General features: G+C 42.4%; 1 protein-coding gene across 11 annotated transcripts in view; it reads right to left on the bottom strand.

The window, feature by feature from the left end:
- LOC125697421 (LIM domain containing preferred translocation partner in lipoma) overlaps window positions 1–16,937 on the bottom strand; it is a 320,474-nt gene that overhangs the window by 69,051 nt on the left and 234,486 nt on the right. For all 11 annotated transcript variants that reach the window (XM_048954618.1, XM_048954615.1, XM_048954616.1 and 8 more), the window contains one exon: window positions 15,265–15,388. In XM_048954618.1, coding sequence (XP_048810575.1) covers window positions 15,265–15,388 — 124 coding nt within the window. The remainder of the gene's footprint in view (window positions 1–15,264; window positions 15,389–16,937) is intronic.

Genomic DNA, 16,937 nt, shown 5'->3' with positions numbered 1-16,937 from the left:
CTGCAGCCCACTCTTCCAGGTGTGGAGGACCAATGACCAGCAGCCTGTGGGATCACGCCACTGCTCAGCACAAGCCTGTCTTGAATCCTCCTTAGCAATTGCCTTTGTAAGAGCTGAACTGAGGGTGCAGGTGACGCCCACACTGATATGGGTAGCAGCCTTTTTGTCTAGGTCAAAAATTAGAAGCAGTCTACAGCAGCCCAAGGACGGGTTGAGGACCTGTGGTGTTAGGTGCAGGACAAAGAGCAAACAATGTCTCATTTCCCAAGGACTTTCACCTCCAACTGTTTCCACGTTGCGCAAGGGCACTTCAAACCTCTTCTGTCCCCCGGCTCAGCCAGCCCATTTCATAAGCTCCAGACGGGCGCCATCAGTACATTCACTAGACTCCAGCGCAGCCAAAAATCACATCCGCTGCTGGGCCCGAATGACTCAACTCACTCTTCCATAGCCTGGCTCTGCTCCAGATGGTGTTCGGCAGCTTGTCTGCCTTGCTGCATTGCCGCGAGGGTGGTGGCACGAAGTGATTTTTACCAAAGACTCTGTTCAGCAGAGAAGGTGAAAACGCCTGAGTAATGGCAAAGTTTTGAGTCAGAGATGTTTCCTGTGCCAATGACTCTGGCCTACCAACCTGGCACACCTTATGCATGCCTGCCTGGGGAAAAACATCTGACAAAAAAAACAAGAAACAGGGAGTGAACTTGTCTTCCCTTTGCCAAAAGTGAAAAGAAGAAGAAAAAAAAAAAAAAAAAAAGAGGAAAGGCTGGATCTCATAAATAGTGAGTCTTGACCAAATGGTAGCTCTCATATTCCCAACAGCTTTGAGGCTTGAGGTTTTCAAAGGTGTCTGACTACATTGGAAGAAGACGTCCCACCAAATTTCAGCTGGCACCTCATTTATTTAAAGTCTTTTGATTATCCTGCTTTCACAATCCGGCACCAGCCCAAAGCTTCCTTGTTGTTTTGAAACATGCGCTGTCTGCATGTCGACAGCAGTCTCGCTGTAAATCATATCCATCAGGCACTGGAAACCGCCTCACCTGTACGTCAACCAGCTGCCCCCTGTGCTCAATTCCATCGGTCCAAATTTCTCAGCAGCTGGAACCAACAAACTCTGTTTTTTCTCATTAAACCAAGCTACTGGACAGAGGTTTCCTTCTTCACCCAAAAATCTGGGACCTTTCCAACCAGGTGCAAGGTCCAATATTTGTTTACTCTCTTGGACGAGTAACAGGAGCTTTATAAGCTGGGATGCAGAGGCACTCCCATTCTGGTGGGAATGTGCAGCACCGGTTTCTACTCAGGATGATCAGACACGTCATATCCCTAAAATATAACATTGCTACTGAGAGCAAAAGTCCTTTGAAAATACTGTGTGATGTCAGTGACACCATATTATTTCTACTCACGTAATAACGCTATGCTTGCAATCCTGCTCATCCTCTGGTCACAGGATCTGTTTTTGCTGGCTGAGGCAAATGGGAAGTAACACTGATAACTTTTCCAACTCTTTCTGAAATGTCTGCTCTATAGCACATGATGCATATTTGCAGTCCATGATAGAGCAGTTTGATTATTCACACCTGATTGTTGCATTCTCCAAGCCTGATCAAAAAGGAGACAGAACTTTTCTTTCCTGGCCTTCAGTCGCACCAAATTAGTGCAAAGTATGGGATACATATTTATAAAAACTATTATTTTATTTAAAGAAAGTATGTGCAAACCCCATCTGCATAATTGCATGTGTCACTCTCACACATCCCACAGATTTTGATTCATAATTAGAACGGCTTCAAAAATAATAAGAATTTTAAAAAAAACAAAAAACAAATCAAAACAAACCCTTAATTCTGAGCTCTTTAGTGTCCCTAAGGCTGCTCTGTTTGAGATAATGCTTTGGAGTCTAGCGCCCACTGACTACCAGTAGGATACATAAGGAAGGTGGGTTAGGATCTGAGTTTATTGTGATCCTGAGAAGGCTAAATAAAATCAATGCTCAGTGAGCTATACAGGTTGTCCTGACATTCAGCCTCCACAAGGACAACATCTGATGTTGATCAGTATCTATGAAGATGAGTTCAAAACATTACTCTTATCACATTTCTAAGATGGAAGGTTCTTCTAAATTGGCTACTGCATTAAAGGTGCCAATACTTGTCTCCTGAATTATTCACACAATTCTTGACCCAGGAATTCTGCACTGATGGAAACTGAAACCCCAAAAGCTTTTGCTCTTTGTGACAGGGCCGAACCAATGCGAAAGGATTGATCTGATATCCAGAGGTCATGGTGAGTCATGCCAGTCCAATGTCCTTGAGCGGGCATTAGAAAAGACTAACATCAGCAGGGGTTGCAAGCATTTGCCAAAAACTCTGCATTTACAACCCTTATGAACATCCTGAACCAGTCACATCAACTGCTATGTGGAGAAAGCTTGCAAATCATTGTGCTCTGAAATTTCAGGGTGCTCCTAACTGGTTTCTTATCAAATGAGTTCACTCTGAAGATGGTAACTAACTTTAGCCCTCATTAAGCACATAGGTATGACAGCAGGGAAAACTTACAGATTTGTTTACTTGTGATAACAGAATCATTTGCAAACCACTAGACTTCCAAATTTAGATCTGAGGTATGTATAGAGACACCCATTTCTGTTTAGCCCAAGACAGATTTTAACTGATGTCAACTTAGACAACTTCAGGCCGTTCTGAATGTATCTGACCAATCCCAGAAAAGCAATGCTGGTTTAAATGAGTTGGTTTCCATCTGCAGCAAAAATGATACGATTTTGTTATGTTGACAAAGTCAGATGTGATGGGTATACTGGGGAAGCGATTATTCATACCCTGACGCAGAAAACCGTGTGGGAGACTTTCACCCCAGTTAAAGGTTAGTTTGCAGAAGCCAGCAGCCAAAACAGAGAATTGCAGCAACATCAGGTGAGACCCAATGCAAATGCAAAATGTTTAAGTCTCCAAACATTTTGGAAATATCCCTCATTGTTTTGCACAGCTCTGAGTGTGCCCTTTGCAGCCCCTAAACACGACAGTGTAAATTAACATATATAATGCAGCTCCTGGGAAGTCTCCAACCCATACTCTAGATCAGATGGCAGTAGAGGTGTTTGAGTTAAGCTTCAGATACACATTTGAACATTAGAACATCTGGAAAAAGTCTGAATTTAACAATCCCAGTGCTCATCACTTTCTTGCTGCTTCAGAAGAACTCCAAACCAATCCCAGTATAACTAGGAAGAGATAGGCTGGCATTTTGGAGGCCACGGAATAAAGACCTAGCAAATATCTTTTCCTGCAATACAGTAAAAGCTTTTTCCAGGGAAGAGCTGTGTCTGAGGTTCTAAGGGTCACTGTGGAACATTCCTAGCTAAGGGGGTGACAAAACACTTGCCCGGAGGAAAAAAAAAATGACTCTCTCACTTTATAGCATTATTTCTGCTGCATATTGTTTTGCGCTCTCCTGTCCCCAGAGCCGCTGCACACACTAATCTCCTGAGAGCTCACGCTATATTTAATCAATCAGAACTCTATCCAAGCTGATGCCAGTTTGATCATCTTCTAGTCAACACATATCTACTGAGATATGACCCACCGTGTGTCATGATTAGACCATGCTCCAAAATATGGTCCTGTAAAACCTCACTCATTCTGCTCAACAGCTGCAATTTCCTGGGCCAGAAGAGCCCTCACAATCAGACATTTGCTGGATGCTCACCATTCCTGATAGCTGCTAGGACTTTGGCCATTTACATGAGGTACAGGTCAGTCCTACTAAATGAAATTATTTGTTCTGCTAAGGGCAATAGGTGAGACTGTCTGAACACCCTGCAACTGCAAAACATAAGGAAGCCAAGGTTGGCACACCTAGGACAGTTTAGTTACAGATCCTCACCCAAACGCCTGCTACAGTCAGAACAGGCTTTCTAAGAAGTATTGTTTTGTTTGAAAGACCTAGCCACACTTAGAGCAATGGGCCTCATGAACATCACATTACCAGGGCTGGCTCAGGACACAAATCTGTGACCACAGGAGAGCAATGTCCCTCTGCTCCAAGCTTCATAGAAGCCTCTTTTCCGACCCTCTTGAAACTGGTATATGTGTTTCTCCCTTGCATGAGCAAAGCGCAGTTTTATTCTCCCATCAGACTGAAAGTTTATGTGACCAGCTTTCCCTAGGAGCTGGCTGTATGACTGACGCAGCCCTTCTGGCACTCTTCAGCTACCCTTCCAAAGGAGGGATGCCACAGAGGTAGCAATGCACCAGCTGTGCACATCTGCAGTGCACATGCTCCACTTTCTTCATTTTCTCAATTATGCCTGTGAAAAAATGGAAAATAATTCTGACCATAAGCAACCTCCCTGCTTTGCTCACATCCTCTCCTGTCCTGCATGGAAATCAAGAACACATAGTCTAAGAGGTTTTGGCTGTTTCAGCATCAGTAGTGGCCATTTAGGAATTACAAAAGCAATGTGCACTGGAGTCTTTGTTTTGGCATTCTATCTTCAGTAGAAGCCACTGTTTTGACATATACATCCACATGATAGAATGTTTTAAAGTGAGTTTCACTCACTTCCATATCCACTCTTATTGCAGCCATACCCTCCCTACTCCCAGCCCTCTCTCCACACCTCCCTCTCTTCTTCATACACACAAGTCAGACTTGCCAGCATTGGAAGTATTCACACTTCATGAGATTGTACAGGCACCAAAAGCAGGATCTGTTGATGTGAGATGTTGGGATGGTGAATGGGAAAGGAGGGAATGCCATTAGAATTCATGGTCTATGCAGCAATCTGCCCTATACACACATGCTTATCTATACATGTATTTTAGGATTCCCACATAATTTCAGCCATGGGACAGAAATGAAAACCAGCTGCCTGGCCTGTGGGGATGACCATGAGGATACACGACCAGAATTAGCTCCACACTGGCACTGACGATCACTGGGACCTTCAGTCCAAGAGAGCTGACTGCACGTGACAGTGCTCTGCAGAGCACTAATGACCTATACTGGCATCCTTTCCAAATGTCTCCCTCTACGAAAGCTTAGCTAGACACAATTCCTTAGCTCACGTGATGACATACAATCCCTGAGTTAAAAAGAGGTGGAAATTCAGTACTGTCTTGCCCTAATCATTCATCGAAACAAGAGAAAACTCAAGGTAAATACCGTCTAGCTTCCTACAGATTTTTTGGATGCCCATAGATGAATTCACCTGGCTTCCAGAGCAAGCAGAAAATGAGGAAATAGTGGCATTTTAAAACCTGTTCATTTTTTTTTTCAGAGTATAATTTTAAATGACAAAAAAGACTCCAACTCCCAACAAAAACTTTCCCCACTCCCTCCCCACCCCCATAAAAAAAGGCTGTGCATCATCTGTTCAGTCTGCTCCAACAGTGCAGACAGAAATCAGAACGTACGTTCAGAAGATAGTAAGTTATTAACCTCTCAAGATACCGTCTGGAACCAGAATTTGTTGAGTAAATTGCATATTAAAGCTGAATACTGCTGCTAACTGAATACAGCCTGATTCACAGCTCTGAACAAATAGCTACGCATGGCTGGGATGGTAACTTGGAAGGACTTGGAGAGAAAATCATTTACATCCCAAGTCCAGCTGCCTGTCTTCAGCTATGGAGAGTGTCTTACACTTTGGAAGATGGGTCTCTAAAATCTCTAAATCTCCACACCTCTAAAATTTCCACAAATGTGTGCTATTGCCAGTGTGTTTTACTGAACCACGGTGCTCAATGGGGAGATTAATTTTAAAACCCATACACTAAACCACGCTGACTCCTCCTTATTCTGGTGCAGTGATGATACTTTTTAAGGAGTTAAGCTCCCATTTTTAGCTTATACTACCAGACGCAGCTCTTTCTATATCTCTGATAACAAGAAAACAAGAAAAATCAATGCAAGTGAGCAAGTTAATAAAACAAAGCTGGTGACGAGGTATCAGACATGGTCACCTGACTCCCATTTACACTGACAGCAATCGACTCCCATTGAAGTTTTCCATTTCCCTCAATAGCCCTGGCACAACTGGGCCATGGGACAGGCACGGCGCTTAGCTGCGCTGACAAAAACTGTGCTGGCACAGTCCAAGCAGGTGACATCTGACGGCAAGTTTCACAAGTCAAAATGGGTTTACTCTTGGCTGCTGGTAGCATCCCAAATGTCAGGCAGGGCTGGCTGCTCGTGATTTGCTGTCAGTTTGGGATGACAGTCTCCTGACTTTTGAGCAGACTGTGACCTTGGGCTGCAGCCAGAGACACAAAAACGGTGTTCATGTCCAAGACGACACACTGAATATTGAGGTGCATTTGCAGACACGAAAACAGGGGAGCCCACTAAAAGCAGCAGGACAGTTTGACTACTTTTGATTCTTTTTGTTCTTTCAACACTCTCCTACCTCTTTGCACACTGAGAAACACTCTGTATTGATTATGCTGACATTGACAGCAGAGCTGGAATTTTTTTCTTTTTTTTTTTTTTCTTTTCACATCTGAGATGAGAAAGTGGGTTATGATTCATCTCACACAATCTGAGTCAAAGCGATTCCTTAAAAAATAAAGAAAAAGAAAAAAACCAAACAGTTTTGATGCATTTCCATCAGAAGAGAACAGGCTGGAGAAGAACATTCGGCACATGAGAGAGCCCTGTTTAATTCCTTTTCACCACTTTTCACTCTCAGATAAAATCTGGCCTTCCCCCCACAACTACACTTCAAGTGACACTCAAAATGCCCCCAAAAACTTACTGGCAGGAGACAAACCACCATATCAAAAATGACAGCATGAGACAAATGCCATCAGAAGGAGAAATAATAAATGGCACACCATGCTCTCACCCACCCCCATGGAATGCTGGTTGCTAGACTGGAAAGTAACAGATTACTATGGCGAGTTATCAATTTTCATAATAGCCATAAATAATCTAAATGCTAAAGTCCGACAGCATTAGTGGGTACATTATATTAACAACAGTTAAGATTACCAAGTGTGATCCTGGAGTGCTTTCCTTCCCCCTTCTTATTTTCACAGCTATGTTATTAGCCCTGGAAAATAGGGCTTGTGATCTAAATGCTGGGAAGAGCCTTCAGAGCAGTTGTGATTTCTCATCAGACGAGGCTCACAATCCCATTTGGTTGATTTTCACATAAAATAAGAGTGAGGCCATGGCTGTGGGTAAGGCACGGGACTTGAAGGAATTCTAGGCTCAATTTCCACTTTGCTACTGATTCTCTGCATGATACTGGGTGAGTCATCTAAACTCTGCTAGTCAGCCCCTCATTTGTAAATTAAGGACAATAATAATTTCCCGGTCTTGCTGTATTTTCAGTTTGGAAGCTCAGAGGGATGCACACTGTTTCCTACTTGATGTTAAATTTGTACATAGTGCACTGTGACTGCAGCCTCGCTAGCAGGCCTTAGATGTTACTTCAGTACAAATAAGCCAGAAAGTAACATGGAAGCAATAGCAAATTTGCCACAATAGCTTCAAACAATAGGTGAGCTGTTTTCAGTTGTAAAAAAAGCAGAAAAAAAGTTCATTTGTGTTAGGTCATGTGCATAACTATTTTCATGTTGGTGGGACAAAGATTTGACCGGGGCTGTGTGGCTACAAGTGTGGTTTCTAATCCCAGCTCCAAAACTAGCTGCCTGACTAACTGAGCAATTCAGCCCTACACTATGATCAAAAAAAAGGAAGAATGTTATGCCTTAAAACACTCTGAAGCATTATCTGAAGTGAAAATTATTTCTAGGAAACTAAGTCCAGGAAAACGTTCTCACGCTTTGTCAGACACACAAATACGCAACTCCTCTTAAAATACCTGGGAGTGAGCATTTAGTGCTTATGAAATCCAGGATGGAAAATATTGTCTTGTATCCAAAATGTCACTTAAGATGAGAGGGAGGACAAACCTTCGCCATCCCACACGGCCCTAGACTAAGTCTTCCTCCAGCCCCCAGCCTCCTCGAGGAGATTCCCAACCAGAGGTCCTCTGGGAGCCACTATTTATGGTTTTAACAAGATGATGACACATCCACAAAGAACCCCCCTGAGACGAGCCAAGTCTTTCATGTGGGGCAGGTCACACTTTCAATTCTTAACGACCTGAGTTAGCTATGGACTGATCATAGAATGACTTGTGTTGGAAGAGACCTCAGAGATCATCCAGTTCCACCCCCCTGCCACGGGAAGGGTTGTCAAAGTCCTGATGGCTCATTATCAATACTTCATCCATTCCAGTCCACAGAGAGTTTGGTTTGGGCACATAAATTTGCTATGAATGAGCTGGATTCTCTTTGAACTGCTTCTCAATTAAAAAGATTTACTTCACATGCAATCATGAGCTATTAACTTTTGTGGGCTTGACTATTAGTCTCACCATTGTCCAAAGTCTTTTCAGAAGGCGGCAGAGCTGTGCTCTCCATTTGTACAACGTCTACCGCAGGAAGGGCCCTGTTGCAACATAAGAAATGACTACCAACTTCACAGAATAATTTTTTCATGGATACATTCATTTTTAAACGTGTAGAAGAAAGCTTGAAGAATACCACTGTACTTTAGAAAGACATTTCATTATCACGTTTCACCCCTCTTCGAAGACACCAGGAAACTGTCAGCTTTCATTTTCTGACTGTTGCTTCAAAAATAATTCCATTCACGACCCGAAGCCCACGTTTGTTTCACAGCACATAGGCGATCACTGAAATACCTTTGCAAAAGTGCTAGCTTGCTACTCGGCACTTATTCTCCATTAAATGACTTCTGCATCAAATCAGTTCTATTTAAAAGTAAAAAAATATGTCTAGATTGACTGCCAGCAATTCAAGCTAAATGAGGGACTTAAAAACACCAAGGTAGTCATGCTGCTTTTTACCTGCATCAGTTTGCATTTTATCACCTACAGCAACAATGGGTAATTTTATTTTTAACGTAAGGTTCAGACCACATCTGTGAAGCAGCGCTGGTCTCTCTGTACTTCAGGAACACTCACAATGCAAAGTCTTGTCCACTTCTACGTGGATATGAAAAGCAAAGAAGGAAGATAAGCCTCCTGCCTCCTGGCACATGTGGGTAGCAGGTGCTCAAGGCATACAGGACTGCAGCCTTCCCTCATTCCTGATGGCTACGCCTGCTTGATCTTCATTAAGAGATGAATGCTCTAGACTTTGTAAGACTAAGATCTCTGGCATAAAAAGATACGGGTGCTTGGCTTTCCAAAACATTTTCCTCACAATTATTGCAGGGTTGGACATGGATGACATCAACAGCAGGAAAAACCAAACTTTTGCACCCACTTTACTCTTTTAAATGCTGAAAAGCAACTTAAATCAGCTCACAGCCACTGTACAGCACTGTTCTCTTGTGCCTTTGCACGCAGACATGGTATGTTTCGCTCTCCTGCCATTCACAGGTTTCCTCTTTTGTACTCCCCACGTAGAAATATTGGGCAGCTTTAGGTTGCATTAAGACTGTCTGTGTACATTAACTGCCCAAACCCTACCTGCAGTTGCTGTGCAAGGATGCTGGCAACCACAGGACTCCCTGAAAGCAAATTAGATGGATGTGGCAAGCACTGACAGAAGTGAGACTGAAGAAACAGGCTCTGAAAGCCAATTACCAGGGTAATTAAAGCCCCTGGGGAGCAGAGGGAGGGAGCCTTCCCCTGCGGCATGCCACAAGAGGGCAGCTGGGTGCTGATGGTGCTGCAACACGACCTCCCAGCACAGGCTGCTCCCCGCTGCTGTACCCCGAGCACAAATGCTAGCATGTGGCTAGAGCACAAAAGCTGGTAACCTGAACTACAATGCAGAAAAGGGTCCGCATTGTATGTTTGTTCTTTCTGTTTTTGTGAGTGGTTACATAACAGAAAATGACTGCTGGATCATCCGTTGTTGAAAATCTAACCTATTTTCCGATCCAGATGTTGTGCGGTCCAGATGAGAATGCCTGCTATCTTGCACCAGAAACCCTGTCTTTAAACAAAAGGCATGATGATGCATCACATTACATGGCAAAATCACAATGCAATTATGCTCTTTTAATAATAAGTTGCATCTTTTAACAGTAACCTTTTCAAAGAACCAAGATACACCGACTTTCATTTTCTTTTTCTAGTGGCAATTCAGAGAACTAAGAAGCTACCTGAGCAGAGAGGAAGGGGATGCCTCTTACAGAAATGCCAGGTGAAAACACAAATGCAATGCAGAACGCATTCATTTAATAGACAGTAGAACTGTTTAGCCCACAGAGCTATGCCAACAGACAGAGATGACACGAATGGAAGGCAGCCATTCCTGCACAACCTAGTGAGCAGTCTCATCCCCACACAGAATCATACGATCATAGAATCACCTTAATTGTGACACTGCATCTTAAAAAACTGTAGAAGATGAAGGCTTCTCTGTAGGATGCACTCCTACAACCACTGCTCGTATCTGAAGGACCATGAACACTGAATGCACTGTAAAAAGAGTGAAAGGGGAAAAAAAGGAGTCTGCAGAGGTGAAATATCTACCAAAGGTCTCACTAAGATTCAGGATGAGAAGGAAAAAAAGACATGCATCCTGTTTGTTGGCCTTGCTCTTCACACTACTCAGCACCATCATTTCCAGTGTCAAAGCTGGAGCATATGACAAACACATAAAAGAAAAATACATCTCCTGAACTGTTAGCTCCAAGACAAATCAAGGCCCCTTTATTGTACAAGAGCATCATTCTTGTACCTCTCTTCTCCCTACGTGCATTCCTACATTACAAGAGGAAACTGCTATGCTATCATGAACGTAAAACTCCTTTGGTAGATCTAAGTGCCTTCAGTAAAATGCCAGAAAATGCTTCTTCCCTCCAGTTAGGAAAACTCCCTGCTGTAGGGAGTGACTCATAATCCAGAAAGCAAGAGAAGATGGGGGGCCCTGATGGCACTTTTCCAGTCTTAATCAGCACTGACTGCATGGTGATAGAGACCGATAAGCTGCCAGAAGTTCTTTCTTTCTAAGATACTTGAAATTGTGGTCCAGAACAGCAGTGACCTTTGTGTGGTCTGTGTTCCATTTAAAAAAAATGCAAAATCAGAGGCTGTAGCTTCCCATGGTGGCCAACAAAATATTTTGATAGATTTATCCTAATCTCCTGCAAATCTCCATTTCTCCTTCCCCATCCTTAATCAATTTCCACTCCAATAAATATTTTCTTCCAACTTGCCTATCTGTGATCACACATTTAGCAATACAGAGGGCTGTGACAGGGAGAAAGCATCCTTAATGGACACTGCATAACACATGTGGGAATCCTTTCTAATAAAAAGGGATTAGATTAAAGACAGGCAGCTACCACAGATCAGCAACTGAATCAGCAGTAAAGAGTAACCTAGACTTAGGAGACTTCAATTTGCTGATCTGTCAAGGACTTCCAGAGAGAAATCACTCTGTATGTCATTCCATAACCTACAGGAGGGTAGGAGGCGATACGCACAAAGACTGGGGTACTTAGGTGCAGTATGATAGAGTGGGCTTTCAACAAAACTGAGAAAGTAGAATTACCAGAATTGTATGTTTAACTCCTAAAAATGCACTCTTTTTGTTCATCTGTTTAAGTACGATGCTCTCTGATTATAATTCTGCGATTAATCACTGCCTTGCCACTGCCAGCTAGAGGATTTCCCAGTGACAGATCGTGCCGCTGTAGTGAGTCTAGGCAATAACTGATCTTGCTCCTTCAAAGTGTGCTTCCAGCATGCTGTTTCTTGGCTTACCATGTTCCCTGGTTCCTCAGGAATGCAGCATGAGACATAATATGCTACCAGCTGTGTGTGCCTTGGTGAGTAGTCCCTGGCTACAGCAGTTTCCCCCCTCTCTGAAACCACCTCCAGTAACTTGAACTGCAGAGAAGTGCTGTGGTGAGCAGAGACCTGATGGAAGTGCTGGCTGGCTGGCTCCCAAACTCAGCTCACCCAGTCTCCCAGCAGCACCAGCTGGCATGGCCAGGGCAAAGAGGCTTCAGGCTCTTGCTCCTCCTCCCTCTCCAGGAACATCTGCCTATGCTGAAACAAGATGGCTCGTTGGTAAACCAGAGATAAGGAAAGTGGAACTGCAGCAGGAAGATGGTTATGGAAAAGATCTTAGTGTGCTGACAGGGCAAGTAAAATGACCTTTCTCCAGTCTGACAGTTCAAATGTAATTATTCCAACAAATTATTTCCATGACTTAATATAACGCCTTGCAGCTTTCTAGCAAGGTTAATTAGATTCCTCAATTCAAAACCTATCTGTTCTTAACCAACTTTTAATATGCTGAAATCCAGTTTTCTAAATTCAAACTAATAAAAGTGATTAGCTGACAGCTATCTGGTATGCTACAATTACCATGGCATTTAGACCCCAGGCAGAAGATATTTAATGCAAATCAGAGTCAATGTCTCTGCCCATTTGTCCTTTTTCTGATTATTGGATCAATGTGCCATATGAATCTTGTACAATCCATGTTACTATGCTAAACAAATAAAGAACGGAGAATAAAGGCAGAGATACTGGTTCAGACAGTTAACCAAAGTTGAAAGACTCCTTTTTTCCTCCTACACTTAATTTCTTCTTTCCACATGAGCACGAAGTTGTGGGGAGGCACCAGGCTGACAGCTCAGTAGATGGGTTTTCAGCTCTGACAAAGCCAGAATTAGTATAAAACTCCCAAGCCTGCACTGCCATATCTGAAATCCTCAACCACTGTGATCCCAGAGACCATTTTCCTCTGAGAGTAGGTCGGGCTGGAATAAACCTAAAGGGATGAGGGCAGACCACCTCTCTGATTTTATCCCACCATAAAAAGCAGTTGTGTCCCAGGACTGCTAGTTTTGTTTTGTATTTTTCTTGGAAGGTATATAATTAGTTGTGACTATGTTTCCCAAATTGCCGCATGGGGCACAGCATGCTTAAAGCTGAGGAGTTCAGCTCAACACACAGTTTATCTGCACATCAAGAATGCCAAGGCTGGAGACTCAGAGATGATCTTCAGTGATATAGACTGAGTGCAATTAGAAGATCCATCAGGTGCAGCTTGTAATTAAGCATCATCTGCCCAAGGACGACTAGTGTTGTTTGATTTTCACCAAGCAGCTTGCATCATGCACAATCACTCTATCTTTGATCATGCTGCTGCTTATAACAACATTGGCAACATTTCCAAACGATCTGGATACTCCTTTCCATCTCCTGTTCTCCTGCTGAATTAAGAGCTACTGGCAAGGCATTGGTCTGACCTTCCATCCGATAGCCAAATTGATGACCTAACATTGAGAGACCTTATGTTCCAATCCTCTGAGCCATGCATCCCTTTTAGATGAATAAGCTTTTGATGTACCACGCTCGCAAACAGAGCAGAACCATCTCAGTGATACATTATTAGCCTGCAAAACCCTAGCATTTCAGCTCCATAAATACAAGTGCTAAACAAAACTAAAGCTTCACTTCAGGAAGCAATTTCTGAGCTGTGAGGAAAATTAATCACTAGAACAGCTTACCAGGGTAGGTGGTTGACTCACCATTGCTTCAAGTCTTTAAGATAAAAAGATTAGATTTTTAAAAATTTTTTTGTTTTTTAAAGTCCTGATTCAATCAAGCTTTTCGGGAGAAATTGACAGTAGGACAACGGGCTGTATAGTGGCAAGGTCTCTTCTGAACTTAGATCCTGTCAGTTTCGAAATATTCTGCTCACCCAACTGACTTACGGAGCTTATGGAAAGAATGGAGTGGGCTTCAGTCCCTGAACTGGCTCTTGCCACTTACAGTTCTGCATTAAGAAAATGACTGTAATCAAATCTCATGCTTCAGGGCTTCAGCCGTTTGCCTGAAGGGAGCAGGAAAAAGGCTTCTCCTTCTTGCCCGCCCACACTAATAGCTAAGTACATGTTATGTTTGTTTGGCTTGTTGTTGCTTCTCTTTTAAAACATTAGAGAGTGAACTCAAATGAGTATGGGGCAGAGACAAAGTCAAATGCAGCAACACAGAAAATGCTCTCTGGTTATCCCGTCTTCAGAAAGTCATTCTTACTTACACTTAAATCTGTGCCAGTCATCAGCTTTGATGACCGTCACCATTTACAAAGAAGACATTTTGGCTGTAAGGATGGACACCATGGAAGGCAGAGGATACTGATGGAGAATGGGGATTGATATCTACCCAATGTCACAGAATTATGTTTATCTGATGAGAACATCTTGACCTTCTCATGTAATCAGATTCTTTTCACTGAAAAATCCTTGTTTATTAGGACCTTGCTTCCTCCTGCTTTCCAATTAAATAAAACGACTGAAGTTTCTTTAATTCAGACATGCTTTTGTCCAACCAAAATCTATAACCAGCAGACCTACAGGGCAATCTAAATGACATTTTTAAGAAATGATGAAATAAAGGAAGGCGAAAAACGACAAAATGAATAGCTTAATCTAGCTGTTAACTATATCAATTAAAGCAGTTTGTTTCCTAACAACAGGACACTGATGCTTAGTAAGAAACTAAACACACAGGCAGGATGTATCAAATATGCCCAAATCTCTTGACCTTAATGAAGGATTCACAGTCTGCAACACTTGTTTAACGTAGAGGTAAGACACATATTTTATATGTATAGAAATCTAAGGTAATTCAGTTATATGCTCTTTCCAAAGAAATCAGCTCATTATCTTTTTGCAGGTGAGGAAGACGACATAGATATAATGACTCAATCAGCTCAGATTTATCTTCCTCATATTTGTTGGACCCAGTTCTGGGCTAATGGGTGTCCATATAAAACCAACCTGATTGATTCAAAATGGGTTTCTTTTTAATCTATGCCAGCACACAGGAGCAGAATGCATTTACATTGTCAGGTTCTCTGCAGATGCAATGAGAACACAGGGATGGGGCAGATGGGCAAGAAAGTGCATAAAACCTGAATTCACCCTGGTAATCTACAGGCTGGGGACAGACGGTGTCAATAAGAACCAAAACCTGAAAAATTCCACTTTGTAACCAGAAAGACTGTAAACATACAGCAAGTGAGCATGAGATTTATGCTGAAATTACAGAGGAATTCCTACGGATGATTACGCTTCCAGCCCAAGCATGGAAAGCAAATCTATCGGTACGAATGTCACTGTATTAACACTGCAGCTGTCATGCCTCCCTCCCCATTACCAAACCTGGTATATACAGAAAGGGGCTATGGAAAGACTGATTCAACGTGACATGGCACTGCTCACCAAAGTAGTCATCAGAGGGAGGATTCTCCATGTCATACAGCATTTTCTTTGTCAGATGTTCCAGCTCATCTTCAGGCCTGAAGGCAGGAGTGCTTGATGTGGGTCCAGAGCTTGGATACCCACTCTAAAAAAAAAGAAAAAGAGAACAAACAGTTTGTGATGTGGTATAAAAGCATTCCCCTACAGTAAAAGAGTCTATTGACTGTTCAGTGCTGAACTTCATTGTCTTTTTGCTTTTTTTAAAACCCAAGAGATTCACACAAGTAAACATCCCATTTAATGTAATGAAAATGGACTCCTAAAAATGTCCAGCAAAGTGCTACATATCCTATTAGAATGAGAAGAACTCTGTGCCTCATAATTAGGTGTCCACTGGGTAGCACACAGTAATAAATAAAGGAGAAATATTATTCCAAGGATAACTTGATACAAACATTTTCCAACACCGAAAAAAGACTTTGGAAGCATTTCAGTTTGGATTTGGCAAAAGCTTCCATCATTTAACAATGCAATAAAAGAGAGGCTAGAACAATCATTCCTACAGTGGCAGAGTGTATAGACAAAGACAGATAATTCCAAGCTGCTAGTTTTGTTCTCTTCTTGTTTGTTTTGACACAAATTCTGCTGTTAACACTTGCAAGAGCAGGAGCTAACCCACAGATTTTTAGTGCTAGGGATACAAAGGTTTTAGTATGCACTTAAGAACTGAGACCTCTTGGCCTTCATGTGCTAACAGCTAGCATTAAATATTTAAAGTCCATCTCAGTGAGCTTTCTCCCTGGAAAACAGCAGAACTACAGGCGTATTTTGAGAAGCACAGAAATAGTCACATGCCTAAGAGTTTCTTAGAAGAAGCTAAGTTTGGTGTCTGCAGTGAGAAACTCGGTCATTTCAGGATTAAAAACATGCTGACATCAGTTTTCCTTCTGTGCTCTGCTTTCTTGAAAGACCCGCATGTGAAAACTAACTTATTTATGAAACGAAGTATTTGAATAAAGGAAGGGATTTAATTGATTAATCTCTATCTTCATCAAAGATCGGACCTCACATAAGAAACTTCTGAGTGATAGTCTACAAGTAAGCACTTTTTCATGCTCTTTACCTATTTAAAAGGGAAGAAAAAGTAAGATCATTGGCAAAACAATACACCTCTATCCAGCTTATATGGAATACACCTGACACAACGAATTCTTATAGATCCAGTCACATTCAGCAGAGAACAGCAACTTTAAAACACTGCAAGAGAATTAACTAAATGCTTTTATTCTTTTTTCCTTTCAGGCAAGAGAGAATTTCAAATGAGACATCAATCATTGTAGAGAAGGTCTCCAAACACTGCTTAGCAATAATACTTCAATCATCCACTCCGAGAAACCAAACACTTGCATGTTCCTGACCTCGTCATGTTTATTTTTCTAGGGCCTGTGCTAAGCTGTGTTCCATCACCTCTCTTTCCTGTTGACCTGACCTCCCTCACACATGCAGCACCCATGAGTGCAGTAGCACGATGGCGCTTCTTGGAAGTGCTGGATTTGCTGTGCACTCACAATAGGGCAGTTGTACAGGCTGCTGCCTATCACTTGCTCTCTAATGGAGCAGCAGTGCACAAATGAATTGGGTGGCACGGTTCTCCTGGAACCTCCTCGTTTATGCACTTGTCCAGGATTTCTATA

This window comes from Lagopus muta, chromosome 9 (genome assembly GCF_023343835.1).
Source record: "Lagopus muta isolate bLagMut1 chromosome 9, bLagMut1 primary, whole genome shotgun sequence".
Classification (NCBI taxonomy): domain Eukaryota; kingdom Metazoa; phylum Chordata; class Aves; order Galliformes; family Phasianidae; genus Lagopus; species Lagopus muta.
This window is presented reverse-complemented; position numbering and strand designations above follow the sequence as displayed.